This window comes from Ambystoma mexicanum, chromosome 10 (genome assembly GCF_040938575.1).
Source record: "Ambystoma mexicanum isolate Mex_15411 chromosome 10, UKY_AmexF1_1, whole genome shotgun sequence".
NCBI lineage: Eukaryota > Metazoa > Chordata > Amphibia > Caudata > Ambystomatidae > Ambystoma > Ambystoma mexicanum.
In genome coordinates, this window is record NC_090932.1 from 1,499,611,516 (window position 1) to 1,499,623,527 (window position 12,012).

At 47.7% G+C, this 12,012-nt stretch overlaps 1 protein-coding gene across 1 annotated transcript in view; it reads left to right on the top strand.

Annotated features, from left to right (window-relative positions):
* Positions 1–5,121, top strand: part of HIP1R (huntingtin interacting protein 1 related) — a 541,423-nt gene extending 536,302 nt beyond the window's left edge. Inside the window, exon 32 of the mRNA XM_069619635.1 lies at positions 4,634–5,121. Within this exon, the coding sequence (XP_069475736.1) occupies positions 4,634–4,687 (54 nt within the window). The 3' untranslated portion in view covers positions 4,688–5,121. The remainder of the gene's footprint in view (positions 1–4,633) is intronic.
* Positions 5,122–12,012: the final 6,891 nt, after the last annotated feature.

Sequence of the window (12,012 nt, forward strand, 5' to 3'; positions counted from 1 at the left end):
CCTCCCCACAACCCACCCCATAGCCAGACTTCACAACTCCATTAATAGTTAATTGTTCATGCATATATCATAACATATGGAGAAGAAATTCGATTCCACTCTTGTTCGTAGTGAAGATTTAATGGCAGATCGAAAGAAAGTGGTACAGACATCCTGCAATTTACAGATTCATTCTGGCCAGTCCTGTAGGAGCTGCATGCCCCACAATAAGCCGGAAAAAGGACCGATTTAGTGGCACAAAAGGCATCTGTCAATTACACAACATCTTGGGACTTACTCCTGTCCTGGATTCTGGAGAAGATTGTGATACATTAGTTGAGGGTAACGGTACACTTGTGTGCTTTCTGCGCAGAACTCTGTCAGAAGCTGTGTTCAGGGGCCCTCCAATAGCTGGTAGCATCGGAGACACAAAATTAATCCAAAAAGGAGCGTACATGTGCAAGAAATAACACTGTTTATTGCAGGCTCAGACGCAGCTGGGAGAGCAGAATTCAATCAGCACAGTGGAACAGAACTGATGGAAGGGAAGTGACGGCGTCGCCTACCGTGGCTAAACTTTGTATACGTTGGAATATTATTAGCATAAGCAAAGTTTGCAACACTGTTTAATCGTCCTACAAAGCTTATTGGTGGGACTACAGCAATCCCTTATGGCTTCCTGACACCTCCCACTTGACGTCACACACCTTCCCACACCACTCCCACAAGGACAAACATTTCATGACAAGATTGTGCTGACAACCAGAACTTTATTCGACTGCCAGCGGCCAGTTCTTGTGAGACGCAGAATTCAACCCAAGTTTGGCAATGAAACAACATTCACACCGCATCTAACCAATGAGGTGCCCTGCTGACATCGGCAAGGACGCAAAACACTGTTGTACCCTCGGGGCACCAAAACTCTCCCCAGCAATGGTCACCTCCCAGCTCATCCCCTCGCCCCACAGGCCCTTCTGCTAAGGGGCGATTTGAAACTGTTTACCCCACCATGATGTAGCTATTATTTGCCTGCATTTGTTGGCTACATTTCTTATTTAACCAGCGAGCACCCAGGTGCCTGGCTCGCTATCCTCGGGTGTATCGGTTGGACCCATCTACCAGCGACTGCAGCCTCCTGGGAGCGATAAGTTTGCAACATTTCTCCAACACACTGCTGTGCTCGAGAAATCATGTCAGCCCTCGAACACAGGGCCTGTCAGTGAAAACCCCAAGTGCCTTACTTGCTAGTGGCTTATGTCTCAACATGGCTGCTGTGTGGTTCATGATATGGTATACTACCACTTCTATTCCCAGCCCCTTTCCCTGGTCCTTATTCCCCCATGTGTGCCCCCACTCTTCCCCCTCCACCCCCGGACATCTCTAGCTCCACCTGCGCACACGGCACATAAGTTACATGTGGCAGCTGTCAATGCTGACTCCTCGTTTGGGAATGTCTCGTCCTCATCACTCCCACAACTGATAAGTGCGCCCCCCCTTGCCAGTGCTGAATTTGCACCTTTACTGAAAGAGTATGTGGGATGATGGTGTGTAAGTATAGTAGTTTGGGATTTCTTTGCGTGGGGAAATCGCTTACGATCAGAGCGGACGGTGTCCGTGTGTGTAGCTGTCTGATATCCTGCATAGAGTATGCAACATCCAGAGCATCAATCCTTGTTGCTACATTTGTGTGTGGTTGGTTGCGTGAACGTGGTTGTTGCATGACCATGAATTTCCATGCTTGACCATGTATGCTCTGCAAGATCCAGTGTACCAGAAAAAATAATGGTGGAGTCCACCATGCCAGTCGAGGCCCCCAGGATGAAAAGTAAGGCTTACCATTGTGAGCGAGAGAGGGAGAATGTGGGCAAAGGTTCCATATTGGAATTACACAGCTAATCCACCCACTTCTAGGAGCCTGTCAAGTATAGCATTTCTCTTTTTGAGTGCTAGTGCATCAAAACAGAGAGGTTTTCAGTGCAGCCATAAAGTTGGGGGTTGAACACGCAACATCGTAAGACCCCCTCCCACCCCAAAGTAGTTTGTCACCCACCATTGGCTTATAACCAGAAACTGTGTCCAGAAGGGGATCTTATTAGGGGATAGGTAAATCTAATGGAATCCCCAGCCCCAAAGGGGCGCTAAAAGATAGGGGGTTATGGACGTATACAAATAAAGACAAGACACATTAGTAGTTTGTTTAAAGCTTTTATTAATTGTGTATGTATTTTGCATAGACTGACTTACTGGACTGTGCCTTGGCAGTAAGATTGCTGTTTTGTTCTCCCTTGTTCCCCTCCCTTGCCTTGTCGCGCTCTGAAACACTTGTGTACGAGCGCGATAGAAATAAAATATCAATATCAATTTCAATACCACGTTCCTCACCATGGGGGACACACGGAACACTGGACTGGACTGCAGGACAATGGCAGGTCCCCCCTGCCAATCAGCAGGGACATGGGCTGAGCTGAGAAAGAAACGTTGAAAATTGACAGTTGAAAGAGAGGGTTGAAAGAAATCTGTAGAAAGATCAAAGCAAGAACAGAAAGGACAGAAAAGGAGAAAGAGGAGTTGGGGTCTCCAGGGGTGTTGCAGCCTCGAGCGGCCCCCCGGAGCATTCTGATAAGCCAGGCTGTGTCTGCCAGCTGCAGCCTGGCGTGAAGATAAGGCCCAGCCCGCATGTGGGGAGCGGCTTGGGTGAAGCAAAGCAGGTCGCGTGTGCAGGCAGCCCAAGACGCGAGCATGGCCAAGCAGAGCGGGTGGCGAAGAGGAAGAAAACCCTGACAGCGGGGAGAGGGCGAGGGCGAGTCCGCCAGCACCGCCGGGGGGCCTGCGCAGCATCAGCTCCACCCGGATCAGACTGGGAGAGCGGAGAAGCAAAACGTACCTGGAGCCCCGGTCGCTATGTCTAGTGCGACCGGGGCTCAGCGCGATGCGCACCGGCTGGGTCCTGACTCCGTCCAGGTGGGCGGGCCTGGGCGGGTTTCCAACAAGGACTTTCCCCACCTGGGAAACCACCGCCACAGAGGAAAAGAAAAAAATATTAACCGCTGGGTTGCCAGCAGGCAGCTTGGGCTCATAAGCCCCAACAAACATTTACGTCTGTCAGAGCCCTATCAAAATAAAAACACTGCCATGGAGGAAAATTAACCCTGAATCTTCTAGCAGGGAGTACATGGGCTCATAATCCTAAAATAAAAATTAAGGCTGGCAAAGCCCTGGGACTTTCTATTACTTAGAATTTTCACTAACATGGAGGAAATATGGGCTTGTAAGCCCCAATATTAATGCAAGGGCTCCCAAAGACCTACCAAAAGCATAAGGACTCCCAAAGCCCTGACTGCACCATAGGGGCTCCCCAAAGCCCTAGGAGGGATTCTCAACAAGATGTCCTGTGACAGCCACCTGCAGCAGAGCAGGGGGTTCGAGCGCAGGTGTACAGTACAGTACAGAGCAGCAGTGATGGCAGCATAGACAGGTATTGTACTTTATTGACTTTGACTGTGTTCACGACTGACCAAAAAGACTGTGGTTACGTGAATAAGGGCAGACTGCAGCTGTCATGGTTATTGAAAGTGTTGCAATGGAAAGGTACATGTGGAAAGTATTGGGGAATGAAATAAGATGGATGCCTAGGGTGAAGTAATTGATAACCTGCTTACGGTTAATATGCATAGGAGTTTGAGCACTGGGTATCTCTTAACTATATTAATGCATCATCAAGCATGGAATGAGTAAATAGATTGGGGCAGGTTGTGTTGAAGGAATTTATGTTTAGGAATTGCAGTTTATTTTAGATAAAGGTTTACATGGGCACCAAAACTCCCCTCAGGTGTACTGTGCCTTATTAAAATCAAGGAACTCAGGGTGTGGCCCATCTCCTGTTTTAACCCTTTTATTTGCAGGTTGCTTAGCGTGCCCCACAAGAGCAGGCGGACGGTGATGGTGGGGTGGTGTCCTTGTGGTTCGCCCATTTCCTGGCCCAGAGTATTTTTAAAACTAGGCTTCCCGGGCCAGGGAACGAAAAGAATAAGACAGGGGCTACACTAAATTGACTGATTAATGTGTTTCGTTCATGGGAGCATCTTGAAAGAAAGTCCATCATGCTGGTGGATAACATACAGTGTCGTAAATGTAAGCCAGAGTGGCCTACACCAGCCAGCCTATATAGTTGAGCTTGGGTCGAATCAGGGATGTCATTTAGGGTTATCCATGGGTCGCACTTGCAACCCCTGAGGTCTCCCTTGCTACCCCTAAAATAAAATAAAAGAAATATAACATTTTTTTTTAAACAAATTGAAGCTCCTGGGCTGTGGCAAATTCCGTGTGCCTCTTTGTTTTTAGAGTGGCTGGCTTTCTTTGGGGTGGGGTCAAATGACATCCCTTCCTATGATGTCATCAGAGGTCCAGGGTCATGTGATGTCACTTCCGCAACCCCTGGTATTTTGGTGAAATGACGTCCCTGGGTCGCATTTTGGTTTTTGGCCAGTGTCAATCATGCTACTGAGTTTTAATTTTCGGAATCTAATGGTTCTTCAACTTGGGTCCCATAATTGACGTAGACTGCAATTGCTTTCACTTTTCTGTCTGTGCTTAATCATTTCGCCTGTTGAGAGGAGAACTGTTTTTTAATTGGTGCCATCCTCTTTCATTCCAGGTTGATAAAGACGATGGTGTTTACCAGGCGCAGTTTGTGAACTATAACAATTAGGGCGACGCAAGGTCGAGCCGAGCACCAGTGCTTCTGTAGTCTTCCTCTTACCTGAAGTACCAGGCGCAGAGCAACATTCGAAGCGACGTTTCTAGGGCCTTTCCGCTGCGTCGACAGAGGGTGGTGGCCCGCGGTCTGCTTCGCTTGCCTTTGGAGAAGTCCTGCCTGGTCTCTGCTGCCGGTCACCTGCACTGTGAGCGCCATTGCTGACCGCGAAGAAAAGCCGTTCCGCCTTCTTTTTTTATTTCTAGCAATAACGATCGCAGTATGTTCATATCTGCTGCTGTGGACGGGAAAATACATTTTAATTTTGGTCCGAAAAAGCTGCTACAAATGGTGCCTCACCTTCTACTGCAACATAGATTTACTTTAAGGACTGGAGTTATTATTAGCATCTTCCCCAAATGGGATTTTTAGAAATACTCATGGACTGTTTTAAAAAAAAAAAAAAGAAACACAAAAAAAGTTTTATTAGCAAGCTGTTAAAATATTTGTTTTGTTTAAATGTGGACCCCGATATGTTTTCTTGAAGAATGCCCACCTGTTAACAATGGCCTATAGTGCAGGGTAACTTCAATGTTACATGTAACGCAGATGAGGCAATAGCCCATCGCTGTTGCCCTGTGCCATTTTCTCTGCGGCCATGGTCTGGCTAGTTTATGCTGTCTTAAGTGCTTTGTAATATTAGGCTATATGGTGCTACAAAATCAATCTATAGGAGATGTTCACTGGTATCTAGTAACCATGTCCAAACATACTTTCAAAGCCAAGGTCAGGACTATTGTAGAGGGCCTTGTCATATTTATGGGGTAACCTAGTCAAACTCTAAGCAGCTGTGTAAATTATGTAGGGCATGGTTAGTTTCAGGACATTAGAGCATATCTTATTTATATATATAAAAAAAGTTTATCAGAACATATATCTATTTTTATGAAATAATATTTTGGCTCATTAGGAAGTCTTACTGCGAGAAAACTTTATTTAACACTGGGATTTACTGTTTTCCAAATGTTTGGAAACATTTTCATATTTATATTGGACAAAGGGAAGTTCATTCTTTCAAAGTGAGCAAATCAGGTCCTTACCTTTTAATCTGCAATTCTCAGAGCAGCATGCTGGTGAGAGTTCATGTTTGGTGTTGGGTTTAGCTTCCTTCAGGGCCAGCCTTTAAGGAGTCCAGGCATTGTATTTTTTTTCAGGTTTCAGTTTTGGGCCCAACATTGTTAACACTTAACGCAATAAGTAGTAAAGTAGCCCGGTGGCTGCAACGCATGAGAGCCCAGTTTCATGGAATTGGACAGCTGGCCGAGGTAAGTGCTTGTGTGTGGTGGGCTGCAAGTTATTCCTGCCTGCGTCTCCGAGGAGCAGCATGTGCCCCGCAATGGTTTTGCCTTGGCTCCATTGGAACTGTACTTGATCACAAAAGCTGGCCTGTCGTCGCAAGGAATTATGTAGGCTCTTGCCCGTGGGCAATGCATTGAGCAAACCAAGTTGCTTGCGTTAGAAATGGCCAGTGCTTTGAGTAAACTTGCATTGGCAATTATTTCAGTGAAGTCAGTAATATTGGGGATGGTCAACCTACGTTGATTGGATGGGGCCAGCCAAATGCTTTCAATAAACAGATGATTACATGGAATATTGCCAATGCTTTGAGCGTTCCAGGTTGATTATGGCTTCAATGAAAGCATGTTAATATGATTAGGTATCATGTATACTTCGATCGAGTCATGTTGCTATTATTGTGCGTGGCCAATGCTTTGAGCTAGCAAGGTTACTCCTATTCGGCTTGGTCAATAGTTTGAGTAGTCCAAGTTGATTCTGGCTGGCCTGGCCAATGTTCTGCACACACATTTGGGGGTACAGCCAATTGGTTGCACAAGCTTAACTAGTTTTCCTGGGTATAGTCAACACTTTGCATGAACCATCTTGCTTTCCTGCCGGGGTTTCATCTGCCTATGTCTTCCAGATCAGACTTGAGGAAAGCCTAACCTTCAGACACTACGCTTTGGTTTACAAGTGGCATCTGTTTCCGAGGCAGCAGTGAATACATTGGCTAACGGGAAGTGGTTCATCTTTGTGAGTTTCTCCATGGAAATTGCACATTCACAAACGCCTCCTATTGAGCCTGCCCAAAGACAATCTGTCTTGTTCCACGGGTTGAATTAACAGGCTCTTGTTTGGAGACTGGAGCAGTACACAATGGAGCAGTGTCCAGATGCTGGTTGCGTTGCATGTTACATGTGGTTTTTACTTGCAGAGCTTTTAGCGGGTGTAACACAAGACGATATTGTACATAGAAACCGGAGCAGAAGGGTTCACGGCAAGCATCCTAGTGATCGACATCTTCTTGTTATATTTTATTAATGGAAATCATCTGGTTTTGTATCAATTTGTAAATGTCAAATGAGCAATAAAAGTTTGAGTGTCTTTTGGTGTTCCCATGAAATTGTGTGGTGTCACATAGACCATTGTGCTTGCTGCCACAAACGTGGAGAAAACTGATCAAATGCCAGGGATGGGAATGGAAACAGAGCAGGACTTTGTGTCTGGGTGGCAAATGCTCACATAGATTTTTTTCAAAGAGATTTGCAAAATATCCAGCAGGATAGACCTCTAATTCCATCAACGAGTTCTGTCCAGAAAAAACATGCAAGAATATTTTTTTTTAATTTGGCTAGTTTTATTTAAGCAATATATGAGTGTCCTTGATCTGTGCCTTAAACTGATGTCCTGTTAATAACAAGTATAGGCAAAGACAACAGTTTTGGGTTGTATAGGTATTAGATGGGCATTTACCAGGCACTGACATCATACTCCCAGGTACTTGCAACATTTTCCAGCCGATAGCATCTTATGGTCAGTTTGCAACGTTATAACAGGGGCTGGCCAATGCTTCCCCATACCTACACAAATGTTGATGCTTGCAATGTTAAGCGCTGCATTTGTACATGATGGCGCTTGAAACCTTTCTCTTCTATGTGGGCTTCGATGTGGTTGTCTTGGTAGACATGGTTACTCTACAGGGCCCTACAGATGTTTGGCACCCCAAACACACGTCCTTGATGTCCTGATAGCCCAAAACTGAATATCAGAGAATGGAATGTAATCATGCGGTGCCCTGTCATGAGACAGTGTTTGCCAGTCCTACATTATCTTTTAATATACTGACTTGGGGGGGTGGGGGGGCATAGAGCTGGAGCTTGAAGTATGGCTCAGTGAGAGTTCCATGCCTGAACCTGGCAACTATGCCCTGTACTTCAATAGTTGCTCCAATTTGACAGTGAAAATGCTGCCTCTGGATGGGGAAACAGTGTGTGCAGACGGTGAAAGTCGCAGCTCCAAAGGATAACCCATCCTGTAGTTATCGACGCCCCAACAAACCTGAAGACAACATGGCACTGAGTGCCATAACCGCCGTCAAGTACAATGGGCAGAGAGCACGGCTGCATGGTGGGGACCCAGTGCCCAGCCTCCCGGACCTGATCAGTGAGCAGGACGGCCCGTGGGCTCTGCTCTACTCACCTGTCCCTGCGGTGGTGGTGGGGGGGGGAGCCAGCACATTGCTGTGGCCGACCTGGCTGATATGCTGCACTGCAGGGTGCTCGCTCCTGGCCGTCCCAGAGAGGTGTCCTGTCGGCTCCTGCCCGAACTGCGGTGGAGCAACCAGTCCTAGCAGTATCTGGCTTGGCCTAGTGGGGATCACAGAGTGGGGCACCGCAATGTAGCTGCCCTAACGGTGACAATCCGGCTCCGTGCTCTGGTGTTGGAGGTGAGCAGGGGATGGAGCGGGCCAGACCTGGGCCCCATGAATTAGACCGTTTCTCTCTCCTCCCCACCCCCCAAACTGGCGAGACCTGCTCTTTCAAATGTGGCCCTTGGGTGGCACCGCCCCGCCCTTCAGCCTACAAGAGGCCCCTGCCCCCTCCCTGCTCTGCACCTGAGGCGGCTCTCCCCCAGGCCCCTAATGGGATCTAGGGGCGCAGCCAGTGCCACCACTTGGGCCTCCTTGGACTCAAGAATTAGACCTCCCCGCCGCCACTGGCCTTAAACACAGACCCACATCACCGGCCAATACAAAAAAGCATGTGGAGGGGCCCATAGGCTTGCATGGGGCATTAGATTGGCGGGGGAGCGAGAGTCGACGGGGGTCTCAGCAAGACACAAGATGTGCAGACGTCGCGGGCTTGAGAGTGAGATTGCATTATCCATTAAGGAGCGTGCATGCCACTGTGATAAGGCAACATGGCAAAGACCCATAAGGTGGCGAAGCTGTCCGACATTGCAACCCTACTGATAAGCACCACAGAGCGAGCTAGGAAAGGGGAGCAAGTAGAAACCGCCTCAGTGGGCCTCGCACATCCCTCCCAAACCGTCACAAAATCGGACCTTCAGGAACAGAGGAATTAATGAAGAAAATCACTGCTCTGGATAGATGCATGGAAGAGATGGTGGGCAGGACGGCCGAGGTGATATGATATGGCATTTGTAACGCACCTATACACAAGTGTTTCAAGGCGGGAGAGGTGGAGGGCAGGACAGACAACGTGGAGGACTCCTTATGGAAGCAGAGCTATGAATTGGGTGAAGGCGCTAACTGGATCGATCACCGCCTTGGAGGGCAGATGTGAAGCACTGGAGATGAAGCAGGTGAATGCAGAGAATTGCTCCCATCGCAATAACATCCGCCTGTGGGGCATCCCGCCGACAGTGCCTGATAGTGATCTAGAAGAATTTGTACGGGACCTCAATCGCTTCATTTTGAGCCTCCCAAACGACCCTTCCCTTGAACTGGACAAAGTGCATCGCACACAGCCGAGACCAAGCACAAGCCAACCCTGCAGACGCCAGGGTCCACTTCTATAGAATTAAGGAGAAAATTGTAAAAGCCGCCAGAGAATCACCCCGAGTCCAGTTCACGGACACCTCAGTCGCACTATACCAGGACCTCACTGCCATTACCTTGGCAAAAAGAAAGGACCTGAGGAAGGACTTGAGGCCACTAACAGAAGGGCTGTGGGTTAGGAAAATTGCTTATCGCTGGGGATTCCCTACAGCCTTACTTTTCTCATCAGGCGGTAAACTTTGGAAAGTGACATCGATGAAAGAGGCCGAGAGGCTTACACCAACGGAGACTGATGGGAGAGGAATGATCTGGGAGCTGTTAGTGGTTCCCATCCTGCAGGTTAGGGGGGAATGGGCAAGTTAGCCCCGTTTGGAGGGACGGTTGTTGCACGGCTCCTGGCCACTACAACGAAATGTAACTGAATTTAGGATTGGCTGGGGCCTAACAGATGTTGACGGGTCGGACACACAGAGGCGCTGATTAACTTGACTGTAGGTTTCCCGGGCATGGAACGGAATGAAGTATACAATGCTGAAGTTGGAGACAGTTGATAATATGTTGTTTATTTTCCTTTGGGGCCTGGTTGCAGGGGTTGCGCTGGTTGCTCTAGGGAATGTGGGTTGTACTCACTTTTTTCCCACTTTGGGTTTGGGGGAGCGGGATGTTTTTGCGGGGAGGGGGAAATTGGAAGGGAGAACTGCCAATCGGTTTCATTTACCACATAGCCACAAGTTACTTAGTCCACTGCAGCTTAGGTTCCAGATCATGTAATTTCCTCATCCGCAAAGATCGGGGGTTCACAGTGGGGGTAGTACACATTATGCTAGGCACAAGTCATGGTTTACGACAATGTGAAAGAGCTGTGCATGGTAACTTGGAATGTGCAGGGCCTCAACTCTCCAGCGAAGTGTAGGGCGGTTGGCCAGAGACGGGCAGACTTCCCAGCAGATCTAGTCTGTCTGCAGGAGAGTCGGGTGCTGGCCAAAGATGAGCTGGGCTTTGGGCACGGGCGATTCTCTAGGGTGTACTTTGTCACCTTAGGGGGAAAGAAGAGGGGAGTGGTGTTACTATTCAGCAAGGGGGTTCCCCTAACAGAGATCTCCGTGAAGGGTGACCCACTAGGGAGATACATAATGGTTAAGGGTTGTTTGTTCGAGCAAACACATTCATATCGATCTATTCCCCTAACAGCTCGCAGGACCGGTTCCTGCAAACAATCTCCGCAAACACTGTCTCGTTTGCCCAGAGCTAGAGCTTCATAGGCATACATTTTAATCTGGTTCCAGACCCAGAGGCGGACAAAACCCTCCCGCCAACTAGAGAGGAGTATAAGCAAGCCTTAGGGTTTGACAGGTCCCTCAGGGAGGTGAGGTTGTAGACCTATGGAGGCTGTCCGTCGAAGGGATAAGCGATTATTCGTTCTGCTCCCAGGTTCACCAGGGCCTCTCGGGGAATAGACCCGATCCTCATTTCGAGCACACTTTTCTCTTGTCTCAGGGAGGAGGGGAGGGGGGTCAAGTTCCTTTCAAGGGTAATCTTGAATTATTCCCCATCATGCCCTTTTCTCTTTGAGCTGAAGTGGTGACAAAGGGGTACATTTGAAGCCTGGTGTGGCTCTTTGACATTCTTTACAGGCGGCACAGTTCGTGCATTGGCATCTTTTGCCTGTTGTCCCTTTTTAACTGATGTGTATATTGTATGTTTTGTGTAAAACTTGTTTTCTAATTGTGTTTATGTGCATGTGCTGTATCATTTTTGTTGGCAGACCATACACATTAAAAGTATTATTTTGAGTATGTGTATAAATAAACTTTACACTTTTTGATTTCTTAAAGTTGCTTCATTATATGAATTTATATTAGGTATGTCTTCCAGGCAGAGTTGTCGAATCTGTGGCATCAGCCCAGTGTAGTGAATAAGCCAAACTGGCCTTGAATAATACCTGCTGGGTTTGTTCCACATCAGAGCTATTAGTTTCCCAGCCCCCACAGCAACTGCCCTGGAAACAACAGGAGTTGGTTCTGCAGGATGCAGTAATTCGGCAGGAGATATCCACTTCCCTGGTAAACGACATCACGGAAAACTCCTCCGCCGAATGCTCGCGCTCGACAGCGTGAGACGCAATTAAATCAGTAATACGTGGGGGAGGGAAATAGATAATCTGCACTGCAGTTGTTTATAGAACTAGCAAGCTGCAACAAGCGCAGATGGAGGACAGGGTCCAGGCGTTAGAGACGGTGCACAAGACCACACAATCTAATTGGGCGTGGGGGGACCTGAAGAAAGCGAAGTCGCTACTGGAACTGGGCTTAGCCAAATAAGTCAGCTCGGGCTCTCTCAAAGACCAAACAATTGTATACATTTTTTTATTTTTTATTAGCCATTGGTTTTATTCTTAAACCTTAGCTAAATAGAACATTTAAACAATCGGACCAAATCTTCCATAAATTAAACAAATGCATAAAGTAAAAAAAAAGAAAAC